This window comes from Bufo gargarizans, chromosome 3 (genome assembly GCF_014858855.1).
Source record: "Bufo gargarizans isolate SCDJY-AF-19 chromosome 3, ASM1485885v1, whole genome shotgun sequence".
Classification (NCBI taxonomy): Eukaryota; Metazoa; Chordata; class Amphibia; order Anura; family Bufonidae; genus Bufo; species Bufo gargarizans.
In genome coordinates this window covers 464,733,019-464,756,449 of record NC_058082.1, presented here as the reverse complement: position 1 = coordinate 464,756,449, position 23,431 = coordinate 464,733,019, and the positions used below count along the sequence as shown (strand labels likewise).

The 23,431-nt window shown below is 42.7% G+C and overlaps 1 protein-coding gene across 2 annotated transcripts in view; it reads left to right on the top strand.

Moving 5' to 3' along the window:
- ANKRD13B (ankyrin repeat domain 13B) overlaps positions 1 to 23,431 on the top strand; it is a 245,613-nt gene that overhangs the window by 146,781 nt on the left and 75,401 nt on the right. For both annotated transcript variants that reach the window (XM_044283646.1, XM_044283645.1), the window contains exon 2: positions 16,935 to 17,070. In XM_044283646.1, the coding sequence (XP_044139581.1) occupies positions 16,935 to 17,070 (136 nt within the window). The remainder of the gene's footprint in view (positions 1 to 16,934; positions 17,071 to 23,431) is intronic.

Sequence of the window (23,431 nt, the reverse complement as noted above, 5' to 3'; positions counted from 1 at the left end):
AATTAGCAAATTTCAAAGTTTCAGTTTCTCTACTTCTGTAATACATAGTAATACCCCCAAAAATTGTGATGACTTTACATTCCCCATATGTCTACTTCAGGTTGGAATTATTTTGGGAATGATATTTTATTTTTTGGGGATGTTACAAGGTTTAGAACTTTAAATTTTTCAGAAATTTACAAAAACCCAATTTTTAGGGACCACTACAGCTCTGAAGTCACTTTGCGAGGCTTACATAATAGAAACCACCCAAAAATGACCCCATTCTATAAACTACACCCCTCAAGGTATTCAAAACTGATTTTACAAACTTTGTTAACCCTTTAGGTGTTGCACAAGAGTTATTGGCAAATGGGGATGAAATTTGAGAATTTCATTTTTTTGCCTAATTTTCCATTTTAACCCATTTTTTCCACTAACAAAGCAAGGGTTAACAGCCAAACAAGACTGTATCTTTATTGCCCTGACTCTGCCGTTTACAGAAACACCCCATATGTGGCCGTAAACTACTGTACGGCCACACAGCAGGGCGTAGAGTGAAAGGTGCGCCGTTTGGTTTTTGGAAGCCAAATTTTGCTGGACTGGTTTTTTGACACCATGTCCCATTTGAAGCCCCCTGATGCACCCCTAGAGTAGAAACTCCATAAAAGTGACCCCATCTAAGAAACTACACCCTTTAGGTGTTGCACAAGATATAATGGAAAATAGAGATACAATTTCAAAATTTCACTTTTTTGGCAGATTTTCCATTTTAATATATTTTTTCAAGTAACAAAGCAAGGGTTAACAGCCAAACAAAACTCATTATTTATGGCCCTAATTCTGTAGTTTACAGAAACACCCCATATGTGGTCGTAAACTGCTGTACGGGCACACGGCAGGGCGCAGAAGGAAAGGAATGCCATACGGTTTTTGGAAGGCAGATTTTGCTGGACTGGTTTTTTTACACCATGTCCCATTTGAAGCCCCCCTGATGCACCCCTAGAGCAGAAACTCCAAAAAAGTGACCCAATTTTAGAAACTACGGGATAAGGTGGCAGTTTTCTTGGTACTAGTTTAGGGTACATATGATTTTTGGTTGCTCTATATTACACTTTTTGTGCGGCAAGGTAACAAGAAATAGCTTTTTTGGCACCGTTTTTTTTTTTGTTATTTACAACATTCATCTGAAAGGTTAGATCATGTGGTAATTTTAAAGAGCAGGTTCTCACAGACGCGGCGATACCTAATATGTATACTTTTTTTTTATTTATGTAAGTTTTACACAATAATTTCATTGTTAAAACAAAAAAAGTTTTAGTTTCTCCATAGTCTAAGAGCCATAGTTTTTTCAGTTTTTGGGCGATTATCTTATGTAGGGTCTTATTTTTTGCGGGATGAGATGGCTGTCTTATTGGCACTATTTTGGGGTGCATATGACTTTTTGATCGCTTGCTATTGCACTTTTTAAGACGTAAGATGACAAAAAATTCCTTTTTTTAAACCGTTTTTTTTTTTTTTTTTTTACGGTGGTCACCTGAGGGGTTAACTCATGTGATATTTTTATAGAGCCGGTCGATACGGACGTGGAGATACCTAATATGTATACGTTTTTTTATTTATGTAAGTTTTACACAATGATTTAATTTTTGAAACAAAAAAATGATGTTTTAGTGTTTCCATAGTCTAAGAGCCATAGTTTTTTCAGTTTTTGGGCGATAATCTTGGGTAGGGTCTCATTTTTTGCGGGATGAGATGCCGGTTTGATTGGCACTATTTTGGCGTACATGCGACTTTTTTGATCACTTTTATTACCTTTTTTGGGAAGTAAGGTGGGCAAAATTTAAATTTTCTCATAGTTTTTATTTTTTTATTTTTATGGCGTTCACCGTGCGGGGAAAGTAACATGACCGTTTTATAGATCAGGTCGTTACGGACGCGGCGATACCAAACATGTGTAGGGAATTTTATTTTTTTCATTTTTAATTAGTGATAAATGTGTTTTTTGATTTTCACTTTTTTTTCACTTTTTCTTACTTTTTTTTTGACCCAGACCCACTTGGTTCTTGAAGATCCAGTGGGTCTGGTGTCTGCATAATACAGTACAGAACCTATATATGTTTCTGTACTGTATTTTACTTACACTGAACAGATCTATGCTTTCAGCACAGATCTGTTCAGCACCATGGACAGCAGGACGCCTGAGCAGGCGTCCTGTTGCCATGGGAACATTCCCCGTCTGCCACAACTTCGCAGACGGGGAAGGGTAAGGACTGGGGCTTCGGGGGGCTGTCTGGGGGCTCTCTCCCTCTCCCATCGGGGGGCTGCAAAGGCACAGCAGCCCCCCGATGGGAGAGGGAGGGAGCCGCATCTTACTGTTAACTCTTTCCATACAGCGGTCAGTACGGACCGCTGTATGGAAAGGGTTAAACGGCTGACATCCATTCACAGATGTCAGCCGTTTATACCAGGGTGCCAGCAATGTGCTGGCACCCTGGTATACCCACTAGAAGCCAACGATTATTCGGCGGGAGGCGGGCGGGGGATCGCGATCCCGCCTGCCGCACCGCCCGCCTCCCGCACCGCCCACACCGCCTGCAACACCCCCCCTGCACCTCCCACCAGGCTAAAATCATGCAGGGGTGCAGGGGGGGTGATAACTATAGATTTGTGCCACACTAAAGTTCCCTGATCGCCACGGTCGGGGACCGCGGCGATCAGAAACAGCAGAAATAGCAACAAACCGCAGGTCTGAATTGACCTGCGGTTTGCTGCGATCGCCGATACGGGGGGGTCATATGACCCCCCCAGGCGTTGTGACAGGATGCCGGCTGAATGATTTCAGCCGGCATCCTGTGCGGATTAACCCCTGGGGTGCCACAATCTCAATTTAAACTCATGACGTACCGGTACGTCATGGGTCCTTAAGGACTCAGGAAACATGCCGTACCGGTACGTCATGGGTCCCTAAGGGGTTAAAGACCCCTGTCCACCCCACAGTCAGTCAGACGCAAACTACTACCATGGGCAAGACCAAAGAGCTGTCAAAAGACACCAGAGACTAAATTGTGGACCTCCACAAGACTGGAAGGGGCTACGGGGCAATTGCCAAGGAGCTTGTTGAAAATAGATCAACTGTTGGAGCAATTGTTAGAAAATGGAAGAGGCTAAAGACGACTGTCAGCCTCCCTCGGACTGGGGCTCCATGCAAGATCTCACCTCGTGGGGTATCACTGATGATAAGAAAGGTGAGAAATCAGCCCAGAACTACAAGGGAGGAGCTGGTCAATGACATGAAGAGAGCTGGGACCACAGTTTCAAAAGTCACTGTCGGTAGAACATTACGCCGTCATGGTTTCAAATCATGGATTGCATGATCACATGTCCAGGCCCGTCTGAAGTTTAATGACCATCTGGATGATCCAGAGGAGGCATGGGAGAAAGTCATGTGGTCAGATGAGACCAAAGTAGAACTTCACCAAACTTCACTCGTCGCGTTTGGAAGAAAAAGAAGGATGAGTTGCATCTCAAGAACACCATCCCTACTGTGAAGCATGGGGGTGCTTTTCTGTGAAGGGGACAGGACGACTGCACTGTATTAAGGAGAAGATGAAAGGGGCCATTTATTGTGAGATTTTGAGCTACAACCTCCTTCCCTCAGTCAGAGCATTGAAGATAGGTCGTGGCTGGGTCTTCCAATATGACAACGACCCAAAGCACACAGCCAGGATAACCAAGGAGTGGCTCCGTAAGAAGCATATCAAGGTTCTGGAGTGGCCTAGCCAGTCTCCAGACCTAAATCCAATAGAACATCTTTGGAGGGAGCTGAAACTCTGTGTTGCTCAGGGACAGTCCCGACACCTGACAGATCTAAAGGAGATCTGTGTGGAGGAGTGGGCCAAAATCCCTGTTGCAGTGTGTGCAAACATGGTCAAGAACTACAGGGAACGTTTCACCTCTGTAATTGCAAACAAAGGCTTCTGTACCTAATATTAACACTGATTATCTCAGGTGTTTAAATACTTATGTTCAGCAGTGCAAGATGAATATATTCTTTAAAAATCATACAATGTGATTTCCTAAATTTTGTTTTTAAATTCTGTCTCTCAGAGTGGGAATGCACCTACAATGTGAATTTCAGACCCCTCCATAATTTCTAAGTGGGAGTTCAAATACTTCTGTTCCTCACTGTATGTATATATGTTTGACTAGGATTGTATTTGGACTGGACTGCTCGTTCAGTATGTCTATAATTTTTAAGTGGCTTGATGTAGAAGAACATGGATCCAAGATCTAAAAGGTTTCAAAGCAGGGGGAATTAAAGGCTATGTACACCTTTGGGGGCAATTATTTTTATTATTGCATTGTACTCATTATTGCATTGTACTCATTTAAATCATTTTTTTACAGATATGGAACCCAGGGCTGAGATGCTCTAATAGAGGGATCTGAATTTCCTCTCCCGTCAGCTAGCTGAACTGACTGGCTCCTTATCTCTGCTCTCCGACATTATAAACACTCATTATAGTTCAGTTCTTATCTTACTAATAAGGATGCGGCTAAAGCGTTTATGACCTCTTAGTACATTAGAGATAAGGGTTATTAGATTAAATTAAAAAGCACAAAGTGAAAGTTAAAAGTACCATTCACACAACTAGATAAACAGTTAACCCATTGTGATAGAATGGCTCAATGTTTGTCACGAAAGGGTAGGGATAAGTGCAGCCCTAAACTCCACCCACTCCCCTATCCCTACCTACTTGCACGGTCCCTCCTAAACGATGGGGTACAACTGGGCGGCAGTCCCTAGCTTACATATGTGCAGGGGTCTAAAGGGAGAAAACAACAAGGGGAGAAAACAAAAGACAAGGACAAAAAACACTGAAGCAACAAGCTTCCTAGGCTGGGAAAAAAACACAACTGAAACCAATAGAAGCCAAGGTATAGACCCAGGAGGTAACAAGGGCACAAAGGGGTAATTCAAGATCAAAGCCAATACAAGCTGACGTCAGGAGCCAAGAGCTCGCATCAGTACAAGGGGTAACATAAGATCGAAGTCAAATAGAAGCCAAGGTCAAACAAAAGGTATTCGCACATGCAGAGAATGCTAGTGAGGTAACAAGACCAATCACAGACAACCTATGGCCAGCAGGTTACCTGTTTAAATAAGTCTAATTGATGGGACATGTGACGTGACCCATGTCCAGCACATCAATACACCTGAGCGCCGTCTCATTGACATTGGCGCTCAGTTTTCCCCTGCTCTTTGTCTAGAGGGCAAACAACGCTGGCCACGCTGAAAAGGCGTGCATGGCCGGTCCTCTCCGCCCCCTTGTTACAATAGAGACGAGGATGCCGCCCGCGTCCTCGCTCCTCCTCACGAATGCAGGGACAGAGCGCGTCGCCGGCTCCCCGTTGCAATATTTTTAATAAAGAACAATTAAAAAAATTATTTTTAGCCCAAAATTAGTAAAATACAATCATAAATTTTTTTGGGCCTCCGAAGGTGTACATAGCCTTTAAGGATGAGAAGCACTGGGGTTCTTGGGGCCATCAGAAGAAATGATTAGTCGCTATGTACAGAACAGTTCCAATTTCAATTGTATTGTATATTTTTTTGTCTTTACATAAAAAGGGCATATAATGAAAGGGGTTCTCTGGGATTTACATACTGATGATCTGTCCTCAGGATAGAGCACCGATATGAGATTGGCGGGGGTTTAACTCCCAACACCGTGCTTAGCATTGCAGCTTAGCCCCATTCACTAGAAAGGTGCTGAGCTACCCCTAGGTCATGTGACCGATGAACATGACGTCACATGGCATAGGAAGAGGCCTAAGCGCTCACAAAGCTCCGCATTCTCTTCATGAAGCTGCTACTCAGGATAGGTCATCAGTATCAGATTAGCAGGGGACCAACTGCCAGACCCCTGCCAATCTGATACTGATGATATCCTGAGGATAGGCCATTATTATGTAAATCCCGGAAAACCCCTGTAATACGATTTACTCAGTTATTTGTTAATCAAGCCGTAAGATATAGACCCTATTGGCAAGTGATTTACTCCAAAGTCAACACCAAATTGAGGTGTCCTGTTGTCAGAACCTGGAGCTGCAGAAGGCTTCTCTGGTGGGCCAGTCTTACCCTGATCCCGGATTGCATGTAGATGAATAATCATGGTGTCCATTACTAGATCTCCTCAGCTTGGACTAGAATCGCTTGGTGCCTGTGCACTTTCTTTCCCATCTCATGAGGTTATTGTACCATGCATGTATTAGATATGGTCCAACAATTCTCTATAGTTATTATTGTCTCTCCCACAACAAATAACTAGAGCTGGTTCAGTATTTCTTATGCGGCAATGCTTCAGTAGTTTTTGACACAGTTTGAGCCTTTTTTGTTTTTGACATGGATTGAGCAATTTTTTATTGGGAAAATGCTTTGATCATAGGAAAGAAATATCTGAGCTTGCCTTTTTCTCTGAAGCTTCTATAATTAGGAAATGTTGGAAAGTTCACCCATTTAGGGTATATATTTGTGTTTCTGTCTAGTTTTAAAATAAAACAGCCAAGCACTGTGTTACTGAATTTGTTTGCAAAGTTTCGTAGAGCGGAGACAATGCCGTGGAAGGGAGACCACGTGACTGCTATGAGGCATGGGGGGGGGCAGCCTAGAGCTAAACTCCTTATCTTCCTGATATATATCCACCACATTGTCCTGCAGCTGCCACTAGGGGGAACCCAGTGCATTACATGCACTAAGATACCCCTAGCGGTGGCTGCAGTCAGCCATCTTTTATAATATATTGCATGAAGGGAAGCACCTCACTCAATTTATTATTTATAAAACAGGTACTTTTTTTAAAAAGCACCTGTTCCACTTTTGTGGGATATGCAGAGTGCTCTTTTTTTTCTACAAAATAAAGGAAATTTGCAGAAATCTCACTGGACCCCATACATGATTCTGCTATTGGGCCCTATGAGATTTTACCCTACACAACAAGGGGAGTGTGTCTTAGCAGGAAAGAAAGCTGGCCTAAAATGTGACTTTTGCACCAACATTTTTGGCGTAAAACTCTGAAAAAGCGAAGACAACTAAAATTGTCTTAAATTTTTAGACAGGCAGTATGTGATATTTCTGGTATATTTATCCTCTCCCCGCATGCATTTTGCACTTTAGTGACCAAGCAATTTATTTATTTTTTTCATTTTTTGATTGACGCATTCCAATAGCCATAATTCTTTTATTCTGGGCTGCCTTAAAAAGGTGTTAGTCGAGAATAAGGCCCCTTGACTGCCTTAAATGGTGTATCAGGGGTCTTTAAGGGTTTGAAGACTCCATCCCACATGCTGCAATGTGTTGCTTACTAGCTCATTTTTGGTGCAATTTGCTAATATTAGAGAAATCCTCTGTACATAGTTCGCTTAGGGGGCATGGCTTACCAAAAAAGGGCATGGCCTAAGAAGAGTCATTTTGCTTCAAAGTAGTGCCACACTTTTGGCATAAAATTTTGTTGCAAACAAAAGCTGTTCTTTGATCTAAACTTAAACAAAAGTGTCTAGCCCTGAATCAAATTTATAATCCAACCTGAGCCACAGATTTGGTGCGTGTGGCATGGTCCCAATGCTATGCTGGGTTCCCCATACACTGTCGAGGTGTCACCATGCGTTGCTGCTCTCCAGAGGAGATGGTAAGGCATGGTGCTCCCTAAAGGGAAATATGTCCAGAGAGTCAAGGTTTGCAGTGTGCTTCTTTAGGCGAGGCACTGAACTGGCTTCTCCAGTCTCCTCCCTGGTATAAGAAGGTTTTGTGCTGAAAGGCCTGAACTAGCTGCCCCCTCTCTCTAAAAAGGCTGATTAAAATGCTGGTGAAGGTTTGTGGCCGAGTATCCCCATCGTAGCGTCTTCTTCTGGTCACTTGTGCAGTTTGGCAGAGTATCTTCTACTAAACACTGGTCCCTATCTGCAGACAACTAGGGGCTCTGACTTCTCTCTTTATATACAGTTTTTTAGATGAACTAGAACCTTCTAGTGGTTGGGGTGGAGTGGAGAAGCATAGCCTAAACAGAAACATTGTTGCAGTTTAGCAAATTAAGTCTGTAATAGACTTGCATAGAGTTACAGTACAAATTTATGAGCAGTTTTTCCAGACAGTCTTCAGATGTAAACAGAGCTAGACAGACAGTCAAAGGGTCAGAGTGTCTGTTTTTTGCATTTAAAATGTTGTATTGTCCTTTATAGTAACTGTGAAAAAGGTCTAACTTCTCAGTGCATAGATAAAAAGTCCCACAGTTTCAGTGTTGGCAGGCTGTGCATTAACCCTTTCCATAGTGCAGTGCAGCTATAGGGCATTGGAATTGCACAGCATATATTACAATAAACATAAAAAATGCTGTTCAACAATATAAAATAGTATACGAATAAACAACAGCAATAGATCGTAGTGCAAGTTAACCATTCTAAGTGCACTAAAGTAGTGAGTTGATGGCTTTAGGTAGCAGCAATAGGGGCAAAGTACCCTTGCTCCAGGGCATTACACGTCTGCCCAAGTTTACTCCGTCTACAGGATTAGTAAATCTGCTTCTCACTGTTTGACTGTTTACCCTGTCTAATAGCAAATCTGGCCCACTGTTTCTTTAAATCATGTATGCACAGGGAGAGATACATTTATTAAAATGTGCCAGGATTCTGTTGTAATTTGCACCAAAAAACTGGTGTACTTACTTTGCATAATAATTTTAAGGTGTTTTAGACAGGTTTTTTTTTTACAACTTTTATAGCAAGGATGTGTGACTTAGCGAAAAGGAGCTTTGGTATTCTGGATAGTGGTATAGCTCATGATGCGTCAATGTGCATCTGAAATGCTCCAAAATTGTGGCATAAACTAAATGAACTCATAGGTGGTGTAAACTAAATTGTATATACGGGCGCCAGCCGGCACCCTGCCACTGCCATAAATCGGACACATTTTTAGGCTAAGTTTAGACTGTCTAAGGATTAGACAGGATTAGCAAATCTGCCCCTGTGTTTGCTAGTATTCAGTATTCATTTTTCAGTTTTTTGTCTTGAGCATTTGAGACACAAATCTTCAGTTGCTCCTTAATAACTCAAGGATTCCTACAAGAAGTTTAAGCTTTTGGCTAGCAAAGATGAGATTTTATGAGGCAAAGATGGATTCCCGGACGACTGAGTCATGTGGGTTGCTTGCCTTTCAGGAGATGTACCTGACTCATCTACACACTTATCCTGAATACATGTCAATTCTATGCATTTTGTTTTTCTATTATTCCTTCTTTATCCTTGTACGCATGAATGCTTTGTGCTCTTAGCAAGTGCAGCTAATGAAAAATTTACTTGCCTTCCATTTCACATAAGTGGTCTTTGCAGGAAGCGAGGAGGTGGAGGTGGGGGCAGAAGGATAAAAGGGTCACTGGAGACATATTTTGTCCTTATGTCTTCATGTATTTACAATTTTTTTGTCTCAGACCAATAATACTAATGTTGCATTCAGTATTGTTTTCAACTTGGAAAAAATAGTATGGTCATAACAGTTCATGCAGTTTGGCACTCAAAAGAATTATGATCTATGATCTATTTTGGTTATATTGTGATGTATGTGCCTTTTATATGACCCTATTTTATGTGTATATATTCCTTTGGCCTTCGGCTTCATTAATGTGCCTGATTTACCATTTACCCTCCATCATACTTCCCTTTGAATAATTGACCCATTACCTTTATGGGGGTCATTTATTAAGACCGGCGTTTTAGACGATGGTCTTAATAAAGCTCCATCGCTGTTGGTGGATCTGCGACATTATGAAGAGGCTCTGGCATCCAGTGCCTCTTCCGAGCTGTCTTACATTTAGACCAATTTCTACGCCTAAAACAGGAGTAGAAAATGATGAATGAGAAGGGCCTGCCAGATTGTCCCCTAACCGTAATAAATCGACCCCCTCTATGTCCTACATGTACTTTACGTGGGCCAATGTATTTGATTCCAATTTCAACTTTTTCTGAGAGTATGACCACTTTCATATGGTTGCTATCTGGTCAGTATTTTGCATCAGCATTTGTAAGTCAAAACTAGTAGCGGAACCTACAGAGAAAAAAGTATAAGGGAAAGATTTGTGCCTCCTCTGTGTTTTGGACCCATTCCTGGTTTTGGCTTAGAAATACTGATGAAAAATACTGACCAAACGAAAGTGAAATTCAAGACTTGCAGAATTGGGACAGTGACATATGAACAATGAAGATTTTTTTCAGGTTCAGAGTGGCAGATGACCATCACAATGGTGGATGTACTGTATATACATGCAGTGCATAATTAAGGGACATTGACATTGCACATCACATCTAGATATTGGGGGAGGTTTATTAAACCTAGTTCAGGGAAACAGATCAGCAATTGGCCATAGCAACCAATAGCAATTGCTTTCTTGCCATTTTGAGAGCTCAGATCTGATGCGTCCGATCTGCATTTTATGTGGATCAGATGCGGACCCATTCATGCTGTCCGCATCTGTATGTCTGTTCCGCGGCCCCACAAAAAGATAGAACATGTCCTATTCTTGTCCATTTTGCGGACAAGAATAGGCATTTCTATAAAGGGACGTCAGTTCCGTTCCGCAAATTGCGGAAGGCACATGGGCGGCATCCATGTTTTGCGGATCCGCAATTTGCGGACAGCAAAACACGGCATGGTCGTATGAACAAGCCCCTACTATGTAAGGCCTCTTACACACGAACGTGTTTTTTTTTTCTGTTTACGTTCCGTTTGTTTGCATTCCGTATACGGACCGTAAACGGAACCATTCATTTCAATGGATCCGCAAAAAAATGGAAGGTATTCCTTCCTTTTCAGTATTTCTGTTTTTCCATTCCGTTCAAAGATAGAACATGTCCTATCATTGTCCGCATAACGGACAAGGGTAGTACTGTTCTATCAGGGGCCAGCTGTTCCATTCTGCAAAAAATGGAATGCACACAGACATCACCGTATTTTTTGCAGATCCGTTTTTTGCGGACTGCAAAATACTAAAAAAGCCATAAGGTCGTATGCAAGAGGCACAATAATGATACCATCTGTGCAGACACGATCATACAAAGCCAAATAATTAGATTTTTTTTGCAGACCAAGAATTTTGCTGCTTCATAATTAATGCAAGTACCGGTAAATGGCTGTTGTCATGTACTGTGATTCGTTTGGAACCAAACATACTACAGATTTGTCTCTCCTTACCTTTACTATTGGCAAAACATATCCTGAGATTTGTGGCGTTAGATGCCCAGCTTTCAAACAAGTCATGATTTCACAATACTGTCATGGGATGTCTATTCTATATACAGTATATTTACCGTAAGTGGAGGGAAAATTTTAGTGTGTCTCATGGGGCAAATACTAATGAGCACTTCCATTATGGCCTAGTTCTTACTATTCGTAGGTTACTTCTCCTTGATCGATTATAAAGGTCATCAATCTTTTTATCAATCTTTTCTCGCTCAGCTATTGTCAGAGCCGGACGAGATAGTTCCAACTCCCGGGCCATTGCATTACACTGAGACTCCAGGATCTCCAAGTGCTGCTAATTTTGAGTTACCTTGGCCTGCAGTTGCTGGAATGACTGCGTTACTGTGGAAGGACTTTTGTAAATGAGGTAGGATTCTTGCCGCCACTTTAGGCACCAGACGGCCACAATCAATCTGGGGGCCATCTTTGTAGCCGCCTTCTTCGGGCAGTTGGTGGGTGCTGGTTCCATCCGAGTCAGTAGAGTCCTTGTGGTCCGCTTTGTTGGCGTTGCTTCCGTCGGCATGGTCGCTTTGGGAGGGCTTTTCAGCTTGTTTTACTCCCCATTCTAACTAGGAAGCGGTCCATGCACTGGAGGGTCCACTCCTCTCTTTTCCTGGGTCGTGTGAAGGGACTTTGTCCCGATATATGGGGGGGCAAAGAGATTTTCAGGCGAGTGGTTGTGGAGCGCTCATCTCCTGCTGCCTTCCATGATGTCGTCAGAACCGGAAGTCATGGAGGTCTTATTAACATTGGGGGTGTAATTGGGGCTCTGAGTTGAGGTCTGATTAGCATTGGGGGTTTGATTGGTGCTTTGATCTGAGGTCTAATGAAAGGATTTTTTTTTCTTATTTTCCTCCTCTAAAACCTAGGTTTGTCTTATAGGGTGAAAAATGCGGGCATATGTGTGATCAACCAGTGGTCGTGTGTTAAATGGTAGCTTGTACAGGGTTTTATCAATATTGTATTGAATTTTTTTTTTTTAAATTCAGGCAAAGGATGACCAATGGCTTCTCTAAACCAAGTATTACAAATTATAAGTGTGCGTCATAATTTCCTTGACTATACTCCCCACGGATATACTGTATTTCTAGCCTTGTATGGCCTTAGTCATACTTTATTCTTAATTCTTGATTAAAGTCTGCACCAACCATATTACGAAATGGGATATTATGCAGATGTGGAATAGAATATCCTGCAGTCCAGTTTTAATGCTTTTTTAGTGTTCTCTTTTAATCTTCTTTTCAACTAAACTGAAAATAATTAGCTTTTTGGTTATTAGTTTTGATGCAGTATATTATGTAATTCTTCCACTTTTAGGACTGCTTTATTTATTATCCAGTAGGGTTATCACAACAGGCGAATAATATGCACATTTATTTTTCTACTGTAATTGTTGGCAGAGCTTATACATCAACATCTGGAGTGCTGGAAGTTGCAGATTCATGATTTACTCAGAAATTACAAATTGTGTTGGTTCTCAAAACTTTTTTATCTAGCTGTGCTGCTAAAAATGCATCATACCAACACTTTTGTGCACCGATAAGATATCCCGGACAGTTGGTCAGTAAGCAGGTAACAAGCATCAGTATGATTATCAGCTGCCTTGATGAACAGTTGGAAGCCCCATAGACAGTAGAGGCATGAAGGATCCAGCTCAGCTTTTCAGCTCTATAACATGTTGCCTGCAGATCAGACGCCATGTTCAATGTGACACCTTCACTTTAAGTTCTAATCACTATTTGGAGACTGTGGCCAACCTGATCTCCATCTCCAACATATTCCTGGTTTGCCTCTATGGTGCTTAGGTCTGTAGATTTGGCTGACTTTAACTTAATGTTTGTGGACAGCTTTAGACCACTTCAAAAAGAGTACTTGCAGTCACCATTCTGTTACGGTCAAGGGATGTGAGACCACTGTACCAAACAACTGGATTGGCTTTGGCCACCGCTACAGGAACTATTCTAGTAGTCCTCCAGTATCTGAACTCTACTGAGGAGGACCCACCAGACCGGTATTTCTTCAGATAGTCCCTTGGAGTGGTTGAAGGCTAATCCACAGGGTCATAGACATTGACGTGAAGCACCAAAGGATCAGGCAATATGCTTAGTTTGGAGACGGGCCAATGTGAGGGCAGGCAGCATACTAGCATATCCATAAGACATGCCCTAGGTCAGGGCAAGTGCAATCTGAGAAAAAGGCTAAGGTTAGGGCAGGTGGCTAGAAGTCAGAGTCGATAGTCAGGCTGGAGTACAGTACACGGGTAGTAAGACAGGAAAAACACCTTTGCTGGTTACTAGAGACTAGGAAACCTAAACTCAGGCATCTTCTAACGGGAGAGGGAGCTTAAAATACCAAGGGACGCACAGCCATTAGTTGAGAAAGGATTTGTACATGCTTGCTGGCCCTTTTAGACACTGAGAGCAAGGACGCGCGCACCTTATGGGATCAGGACAGAAGGGCACAGGAAGAAGCAAGTAGGCTGCAGCATGCAGAGCTTGCTGGCAGCCTGTAGCATAAAGGGACTGAGCAGCCTTGTAAGAGATGCAGCATCCGTGCCCACAAAGAAAAGCGGGCTGCGGCGGGCACGGACTGTCAGCATAACAACTTGTGATTACAGTTTTAGGATAGGAGGCTGAATACATAGGCATCGTAAAATATAATAACGTTCTACTGATTCAGGATCTCTCCTTAATTAAAGTAGTGTATGCCTGGTTAGATCAGAATTATGGATGACCCATATTAAAAGGTCAGGGAGGGTGGCACTATTAGCGTTTATAGAGTTTGCAAAAACATACTGTACAATGAACAAAAAAGTATTTTAGTACTGGTCAAAATGGTTTACCTGTGTCAAATCTACTCTATCGCAATTGACTCCCTATCCACTTGGCTGGACCTGTAAAGGGAAGATTACTTACCTGTTTTCCGGCACTTTACCGGAGTACTGGATGTTAGGAGCGGCGACAATAGAGGGCATTCACATTAGGATTCGATCTGAGGTGTCATTGGGGGTCATTTGCATTAGGGGTTTGATCTGAGGTCTGAATGGGGATCTTTTTCACATTGGGGCTCTGATCTGAGGTCTGAATGGGGGTCTTTTTCAGATTGTGGGTCTGAGCTAGAGGTCTGAATGGGGGTCTTTTTCACATTGTGGATCTGAGCTGAGGTCTGAATGGAGGTCTTATTAACATTGGGGGTCTGATTGGGGCTCTTAGTTGAGGTCTAATTAACATTGGGGGTCTGATTAGTGATTTGATCTGAGGTCTAATGACATTTTTTTTTTCTTATTTTCCTCCTCTAAAACCTAGGTTTGTCTTATAGGGTGAAAAATATGGGTATATGTGTGACCACCCAGTGGTCGTGTTGTAAATGGTAGCTTGTACAGGGTTTTACTAGCATGGCTCAATATTGTATTGAATTTGTTTCTTGTAAAATTCAGGCAAAGGCTGACCAATGGCTTCTCTAAACCAAGTATAACAAATTATAAGTGTGCATCATAATTTCCTTGACTATACTCCCCACGGATTTGTCTTATAGGGTAAAAAATATGGGTATATGTGTGATCAACCAGTGGTCGTGTGTTAAATGGTAGCTTGTACAGGGTTTTATCAATATTGTATTGAATTTTTTTTGTAAAATTCAGGCAAAGGATGACCAATAGCTTCTCTAAACCAAGTATTACAAATTATAAGTGTGCGTCATAATTTCCTTGACTATACTCCCCACGGATATTCTGTATTTCTAGCCTTGTATGGCCTTAGTCATACTTTATTCTCAATTAAAGTCTGCACCAAGCATATTACAAAATTAGATATTATGCAGATGTGGAATAGAATATCTTGCAGTCCAGTTTTAATGCTTTTTTAGTGTTCTCTTTTAATCTGCTTTTCCACTAAACTGAAAATAATTAGCTTTTTGGTTATTAGTTTTGATGCAGTATATTATGTAATTCTTCCACTTTTAGGACTGCTTTATTTATTATCCAGTAGGGTTATCACAACAGGCGAATAATATGCACATTTATTTTTCTACTGAAATTGTTGGCAGAGCTTATACATCAACATCTGGAGTGCTGGAAGTTGCAGATTCATGATTTACTCAAATTACAAATTGTGTTGGTTCTCAAAACTGTTTTGTTTAGCTGTGCTGCCTAAAAATGCATCATAGCAGCACTTTTGTGCACCGATAAGATATCCCGGACAGCGGGTCAATAAGCAGGGAACAAGCATCAGTATGATTATCATCTGTATTGACGAACAGTTGGAAGCCCCATAGACAGTAGAGGCCTGAAGGATTTAATGCCTTTTTGGCACGACCACATCACTACTAGCAGTAAGGCACACCATGATGTTCCAAATCATTCTTTCTCTTTTGCTTTTCAACATTGCAGAGCTTATGGAAAGGTGGTTATTGTAAAGTTTTACTGGATCTTTTCCCACAAAACTCTACCTCAATCTGCTCAGCTTTTTAGCTCCATAACATGTTGCCTGCAGATCAGACACCATGTGCAATGTGACAGCTTCCCTTTAAGTTCTAATCACTATTTGGAGACTGTGGCCAACCTGATCTCCATGGGTCCCATAGCATATTCCTGGTCTGCCTCAATGGTGGTCTGTAGATTCGGCTGACTTTAACCTAATGTTTGTGGACAGCTTTAGACCACATTAAAAAGAGTACTTGCAGTCACCATTCTGTTGACATGTGCTACGAGCAGGGGATGTGAGCCCACTGTACCAAACAACTGGATTGGCTTTGGGCTAATGCTAAGGGAATTATTCTAGTAGTCCTCCAGTATCTCTACTGAGGAGGACCACCAGACCGGTATCTCTTCAGATAGTCAAGTGGAGTGGTTGAAGTGGCACTATTAGCATTTATACAGTTTGCAAAAACATACTGTACAATGAACAAAAAAGTCTTATACTACTGGTCAAAATGGTTTACCTATGTCAAATCTACTCCTTTATCTCATTTGACTCCCTACCCACTTGGCTGGACCTGTAAAGGGAAGATTACTTACCTGTTTTCCCGGCACTGGCTCCCTGCTCTTTCTCCACCAGGCCTATGATGCTCTGCTGGGCTCCCCCGCTGTAAACATCTGGTTTGACAACTCGACAGCCAGTCAGAATTGGATCCCCTTGCAACATGTGACCATTTATCATGACATAAGGACAGCCGTCACCGCAGCGGCCAGTGATTGGCTGCGACAATGTCAAACCGGATGTTTACAACGAGGGAGCCCAGTGGAGCATCCCAGGTCAGGAGGAGAAGGTGCAGAGAGTCAGCGCTTGAAAGCAGGTAAGTAAGCTTCCCTTTAAGGGTGCAGCCAAGACAGAATGGTGGGGATATGCTTGCACCAGCGCTTGAATGATGTTAACAGGGGTTTCCGAGACTTTTACTGTATATTGTCGACCTATCAAGTTAACGGGAGAGAGCTGCAGTAACCAGGCACGGCTACTACACAGTACATACAGAGCTGCACCTGCTTCTGGTACACTGCAACTCCTGCAAAAAAGCTGATCATTCTGAGTATTAGCAGTCTAACCCCTGCTGATCTGATATTAATGTCCTACCCAGACCTGGAAACCTCCTTAACTTTGTTTTGCCCACATTTCCTCTGCATAAGGACAAGGATTAAAACTCTTTATTTAAACTCCTTTTTCTTTTATAGGACCAGATTGAACAGGTGGACCCACGGGGACGGACCCCCCTCCATCTGGCTACAACATTAGGTCACCTGGAGTGTGCCAAAGTGCTGCTCAACCATGGTGCAGATGTCAGCAAAGAGAACCGCAATGGATGGACAGGTAAATAGCAATATACATGACTACTTTGATCATTTAGCAGAGAAATGTGGTCTCATTGATTGCCATGGGAACGTTAACTGTTCTCTGAACCTTTTACGCAAATTTTACGTAGATATTCTTTTTTCGTCTCTCCTGATTATTAAAATAAAAATCAAGATGTTTTACATTAAATTTATTAGGTCACAAACTCCATTACTTACTAAATGTTGTCAAGGCAGACAAACTGCTATTGACGTAGATGAACTCTTGCACAAATACTCTTTTAAGGAATAATTGCCTATAGATTCCAGCTTTTATCTTCACTGATCTGGTGATCTGCTTGCTGTAAGCAACACTAATACATTTTTGCATTTGTAATACGCACCAGCAAGCAAAAACGTCCCTTCAGAAAGGTTTATTGTGTTTAAATAGGCAAGAACAATAATTTACGGGGGTCACTCTTTGTTTTCTTTTCAGCAGAAAGCCCAGGTATACTTAAATTGTACAGCAGGGGTGGACTGGGAACTTAAAGTGGCTCTGGAAAAAATACTAAAAGTGGCCCCGTTTTGTAGTCAGGTCCAAATTGATGGAAGTCAGAGCCAGCAATACCATACTGTGTCACATTATACCACCCCAACAGAGCCAAATACCACAGTCCATCACAAAATACTGCCAGCAGCACAAAATACATCCCCAAAAACTTCAACTGGCTGGCGGTGAGGAAGGCCCAGACGGCCACCTGGGCATTGGCCCACCTGTAAATTTCCCTATAAGGTCTATGGCCAATCCGCCCCTGTTGTACAGAAATACATTAGGGATAAGCGAGCAGGAGCTCTGTACAGTATTAGAATGTATTGGCTTCCGATGAGACGAAGTTATTGCTTTGCGAAGTCTTGCAAGACTTTGGGTAATAACTTCATAAATTAATTTGTACTGTAAAAAAACATTTCCCGAAATCGGGTTCGATTCCAAGTGGTACCTTGGAACCGAACCCAAGTTCGGGAAATGTTTTTTTTTATAGTACAAATACATTTATGAAGTTATTACCCGAAGCTCCTGCTCCGTACAGTATTGGAACAAAGTTTTATGTGAATTGACTGCGGATGTTTCATCCGAAGTCGATTCGCTCATCCCTAGTCCTAATATGATGACAGGACAGTGGATTCAGCATAAGATCTTTTGCACCACAATCTGCAACTTTTTCACACTCACGCAAGGTCGAAAAAAGTGGGAATGGCGTGGACGGAGAAGGTGCGGTGAATCAGCCAAAGTTATGTAGAGGCCGGCGCCTCTCCATAACTCAGTGGATACACTGCCAACTATCAGCTTTAGAGTAACGTTTATGGGCACCTTCAGTGTCTGTAAAAATAACCTACACTGTATTGTATTCCTGGGGAAAGCTCATTGCCAAAAAAATAACACATCAAGAATGAATTGTTGCAATTCATTAAAATTTTTATGTGTGAACATAATTGTAACATATACAGTTGCAAGAAAAAGTATGTAAACCCTTTGGAATTATATGGATTTCTGCACAAATTGGTCATAAAATGTGATCTGATCTTCATCTAAGTCACAACCATAGACAATCACAGTCTGCTTAAACTAATAACACACAAAGAATTAAATGTTACCATGTTTTTATTGAACACTCCATTCAAACATTCACAGTGCAGGTGGAAAAAGTATGTGAACCCCTAGACTAATGACATCTCCAAGAGCTAATTGGAGTGAGGTGTCAGCCAACTGGAGTCCAATCAATGAGATGAGATTGGAGGTGTTGGTTACAGCTGCCCTGCCCTATAAAAAAACACACACCAGTTCTGGGTTTGCTTTTCACAAGAAGCTTTGCCTGATGTGAATGATGCCTCGCACAAAAGAACTCTCAGAAGACCTACGATTAACAATTGTTGTCTTGCATAAAGCTGGAAAGGGTTATAAAAGTATCTCCAAAAGCCTTGCTGTTCATCAGTCCACGGTAAGACAAATTGTCTATAAATGGAGAAAGTTCAGCACTGCTGCTACTCTCCCTAGGAGTGGCCATCCTGTAAAGATGACTGCAAGAGCACAGCACAGACTGCTCAATGAGGTGAAGAAGAATCCTAGAGTGTCAGCTAAAAACTTACAAAAGTCTCTGGCATATGCTAACATCCCGGTAAGCGAATCTCCGATATGTAAAACACTAAACAAGAATGGATTTCGTGGGAGGATACCACAGAGGAAGCCACTGCTGTCCAAAAAAAACATTGCTGCACATTTACAGTTTGCACAAGAGCACCTGGATGTTCCACAGCAGTACTGGCAAAATATTCTGTGGACAGATTAAACCAAAGTTGAGTTGTTTGGAAGAAACACTCAACACTATGTGTGGAGAAAAAGAGGCACAGCACACCAACATCAAAACCTCATCCCAACTGTGAAGTATGGTGGTGGGGGCATCATGGTTTGGGGCTGCTTTGCTGTGTCAGGGCCTGGGCGGATTTCTATCATCGAAGGAAAAATGAATTCCCAAGTTTATCAAGACATTTTGCAGGAGAACTTAAGGCCATCTGTCCACCAGCTGAAGCTCAACAGAAAATCGGTGTTGCAACAGGACAACAACCCAAATCATATAAGTAAATCAACAAATGAATGGCTTAACCACTTGCCGCACACGTAACGCCAATAGGCGTCCGGGTGGCAGCGCTCTCAGGGCTCAGCGACGCCTATTTGCGTCATCTCGAGAGACCTGAAATTTCCTGTGAACGCGCGTTCACAGGATCGCGCAGTTCACAAGTTGATCTACAGCCTGCCAGCGCTGATCATTCGCTGGCAGGCTGTAGATGTAAAAAAAAAAATCACACCAGAAAGGTATATTAGACGCTGTTTTGTTAACAGCGTCTAATATACCTGCTACCTGGTCCTCTGGTGGTCCCTTTTGCTTGGATCGACCACCAGAGGACACAGGCAGCTCTGTAAGTAGCACCAAGCACCACATTACACTACACACACCCCCCTGTCACTTATTAACCCCTTATTAACCCCTGATCACCCCATATAGACTCCCTGATCACCCCCCTGTCATTGATCACCCCCCTGTAAGGCTCCATTCAGACGTCCGTATGTGTTTTGGGGATCCACGGATCCGCAAAACACGGACACCGGCAATGTGCTTACCGCATTTTGCGGATCCGCACATTGCCAGAACTATATAGAAAATGCCTTGTCCGCAATTGCGGACAAGAAAAGGACATGTTCTATATTTTTGCAGAACGGAAGTGCGGACACGGAAGTGCAGATCTGCAATTACAGATCTGAGCGGGACAAAGTCTGTCCCCATAGAAATGAATGGGTCCGCAATTCCGTTCCGCAAAATGCGGAATAGAATTGCGGACGTGTGAATGGGGCCTAAGGGTCCCTTATCACCGCCAGTTAGTTAGCTACTTGTTAGGTAGTTAGCGTCCAGCCCACCGCACTGCAGTCACTGATTAGTCGCTGATTAGCGTCATCGCTGTCGCTAATCAGCACTAGTACTATATAGTATCTGTAAGTGATCAAGACTGATTGCAATCAGATCTATATCAGTACATTAGGGTCACCTTAGGCTCTATAAAAAACGCAGTGTTCGCCCGATCAGGCCTGATCTTGTGCGCATACTTGCGTTCAGTCCGCCCCACCGCAGTGACCGAATTTTTTTTTCTGACCACTGCAAAAACACCGTAAAATCGCTGCGGTGCTATAAAAAGATCACTTTTGAGCTTTTTGGATCTTTATTGGCGATGGCAGCTTTACTTCGCAAGCACACCTATGTACTTTCCCCTTTTTTTTTTTTTGCACATTTTTGGGCAGAGATTTTTTCATCCACATTGATCGATGCAAATGAAGAAATCTGTGCCGTTCATTTTTTCTTTCAGCCCAGAGGCTGAACGAAAAAAAAAATTCTCATTACCCGTATGCTCATTATAAGGCCTCATGCGCACGACCGTACCGGCGGCTCGGATGTGGAGCCAAACAACGGTCGTGTGCATGAGGCCTAAGGAGAATAGCAGAAACTCCTGGCCATACATGTAATGATTGCGGAGACCCTCAAATGCCAGGGCAGTACAAACACCCCACAAATGACCCCATTTTGGAAAGAAGACACCCAAGGTATTCGCTGAGGGGCATATTGGGTCCATGAAAGATTGAACTTTTTGTCACAAGTTAGCTGAAAGGGAGATTTTGTGAGAAAAAAAAATAAAAAATCAATTTCCACTTACCGTATTTTTCACCCCATAAGACGCACTTTTTCTTCCTCCAAAATGGAGGAGAAATGCCCCTGCGTCTTATGGGGCGAATGCTTGCAGTTTTACATCGCAAGCTGCGATGTAGGAGCGAGTGGGGACTCGGGGAGGGACTGGGAGGAGGATCTGGGGGCTGGCAATAGCGGCGGGGCGGTGCAGTCAGTGTAGTATAGCCCCGCCGCTCCGGTATACTAAAATAAGATGTCATATTCAATTAATGGTTATTAAACATGCCCCCTCAGTCCTATTACTACCTTACATCCTAATCGCTTCTGTAGAATTCAGGCAGGCCAGGCGGGCGGCAGCGATCTGTGGATGGCACAGTTATGGTCTGGGGGGTCTGTGGATGGCACTGTTATGGGCTGGGGGGGGGTCTGTGGATGGCACTGTTATGGGCTGGGGGGTCTGTGGATGGCACATATATAAGAGTGCCACCCACAGATCCCCCTCTAACAGTGCCACCCACAGATCCCCCCCAGCCCATAACAGTGCCATCCACAGATCCCCCTGTAACAGTGCCATCCACAGATCCCCCCCTGTAACAGTGCTATCCACAGATCCCCCCCTGTAACAGTGCCAGCCACAGATCCCCCTGTAACAGTGCCAGCCACAGATCCCCCTGTAACAGTGCCAGCCACAGATCCCCCTGTAACAGTGCAAGCCACATATGCCCCCATAATAGTGTCCGTCATCCACAGATCCCCCCCCATAACAGTGTCCGTAATCCACAGATCCCCCCCATAACAGTGTCCACCATCCACAGATCCCCCCCATAACAGTGTCCGCCATCCACAGATCCCCCCCATAACAGTGTCCGTCATCCACAGATCCCCCTATAACAGTGTCTGTCATCCACAGATCCCCCCCATAACAGTGTCCGTCATCCACAGATCCCCAGTAATAGTGCCATCCACAGACCACCATTAGTTCCAAACCCACCAAACACACAGCACACCTTTTGGTTAAAAAATTTTTTTTTCTTATTTTCCTCCCCAAAAACCTGTGCGTCTTATAGGGCGAAAAATACGATACTTGTGCAAAAAAAAAAAAAAATCTTCTATAAACTCGCCATGCCCCTCACGGAATACCTTGGGGTGTCTTCTTTCCAAAATGGGGTCACTTGTGGGGTAGTTATACTGCCCTGGCATTTTAGGGGCCCTAAAGTGTTAGAAGTAGTTTGGAATCCAAATGCGTAAAAATGCCCTGTGAAATCATAAAGGTACTCATTGGAATTTGGGCCCCTTTGTGCACCTAGACTGCAAAAAAGTGTCACACATGTGGTATCGCCGTACTCAGAAGAAGTAGGGCAATGTGTTTTGGGGTGTATTTTTACATATACCCATACTGTGTGTGAGAAATATCTCTGTAAATGACAACTTTTTAATAATTTTTTACAAAGTTGTAAATTTACAGAGATATTTCTCTCACCCAGCATGGGTATATGTAAAAATACACCCCAAAGCACATTGCCCTACTTCTCCTGAGTACGGCGATACCACATGTGTTTTGCAGCCTAGGTGCGTAAAGGGTTCGAAAGTCCAACGAGTACCTTTAGGCTTTACAGGGTTGCTCACAATTTAGCCCCCGCTCAAAATGCCAGAACAGTAAACACACCACACAAATGAACCCATTTCGTAAAGTAGACACCCCAAGGTATTCACTGAGGGGCATAGTGAGTATGTGGGAGATTTTTATTTGTTTTTCCAGACGTTAGCAGAAATGGAAACTTTATTATTTATTTATTTTCCTCAGAAAGTGTCATTTTCCGTTAACTTGTGAAAAAAAATTAAATCATACATGAACTCACCATGCCCCTCCGCGAATACTTTGGGGTGTCTTCTTTCTAAAATGGGGTCATTTGGGGGGTATTTATACTATCCTGGCATTCTAGCACCTCAAGAAACATGACAGGTGCTCAGAAAGTCAGAGCTGCTTCAAAATGCGGAAATTCACATTTTTGTACCATAGTTTGTAAACGCTATAACTTTTGCACAAACCAATAAATATACACTTATTGGATTATTTTTTCAAAGACATGTAGCACAATAAATTCTGACACAAACTTGTATAGAAATGTAATTATATTTGAACAATTTTACCAGAAAAAGTTAATACAATTT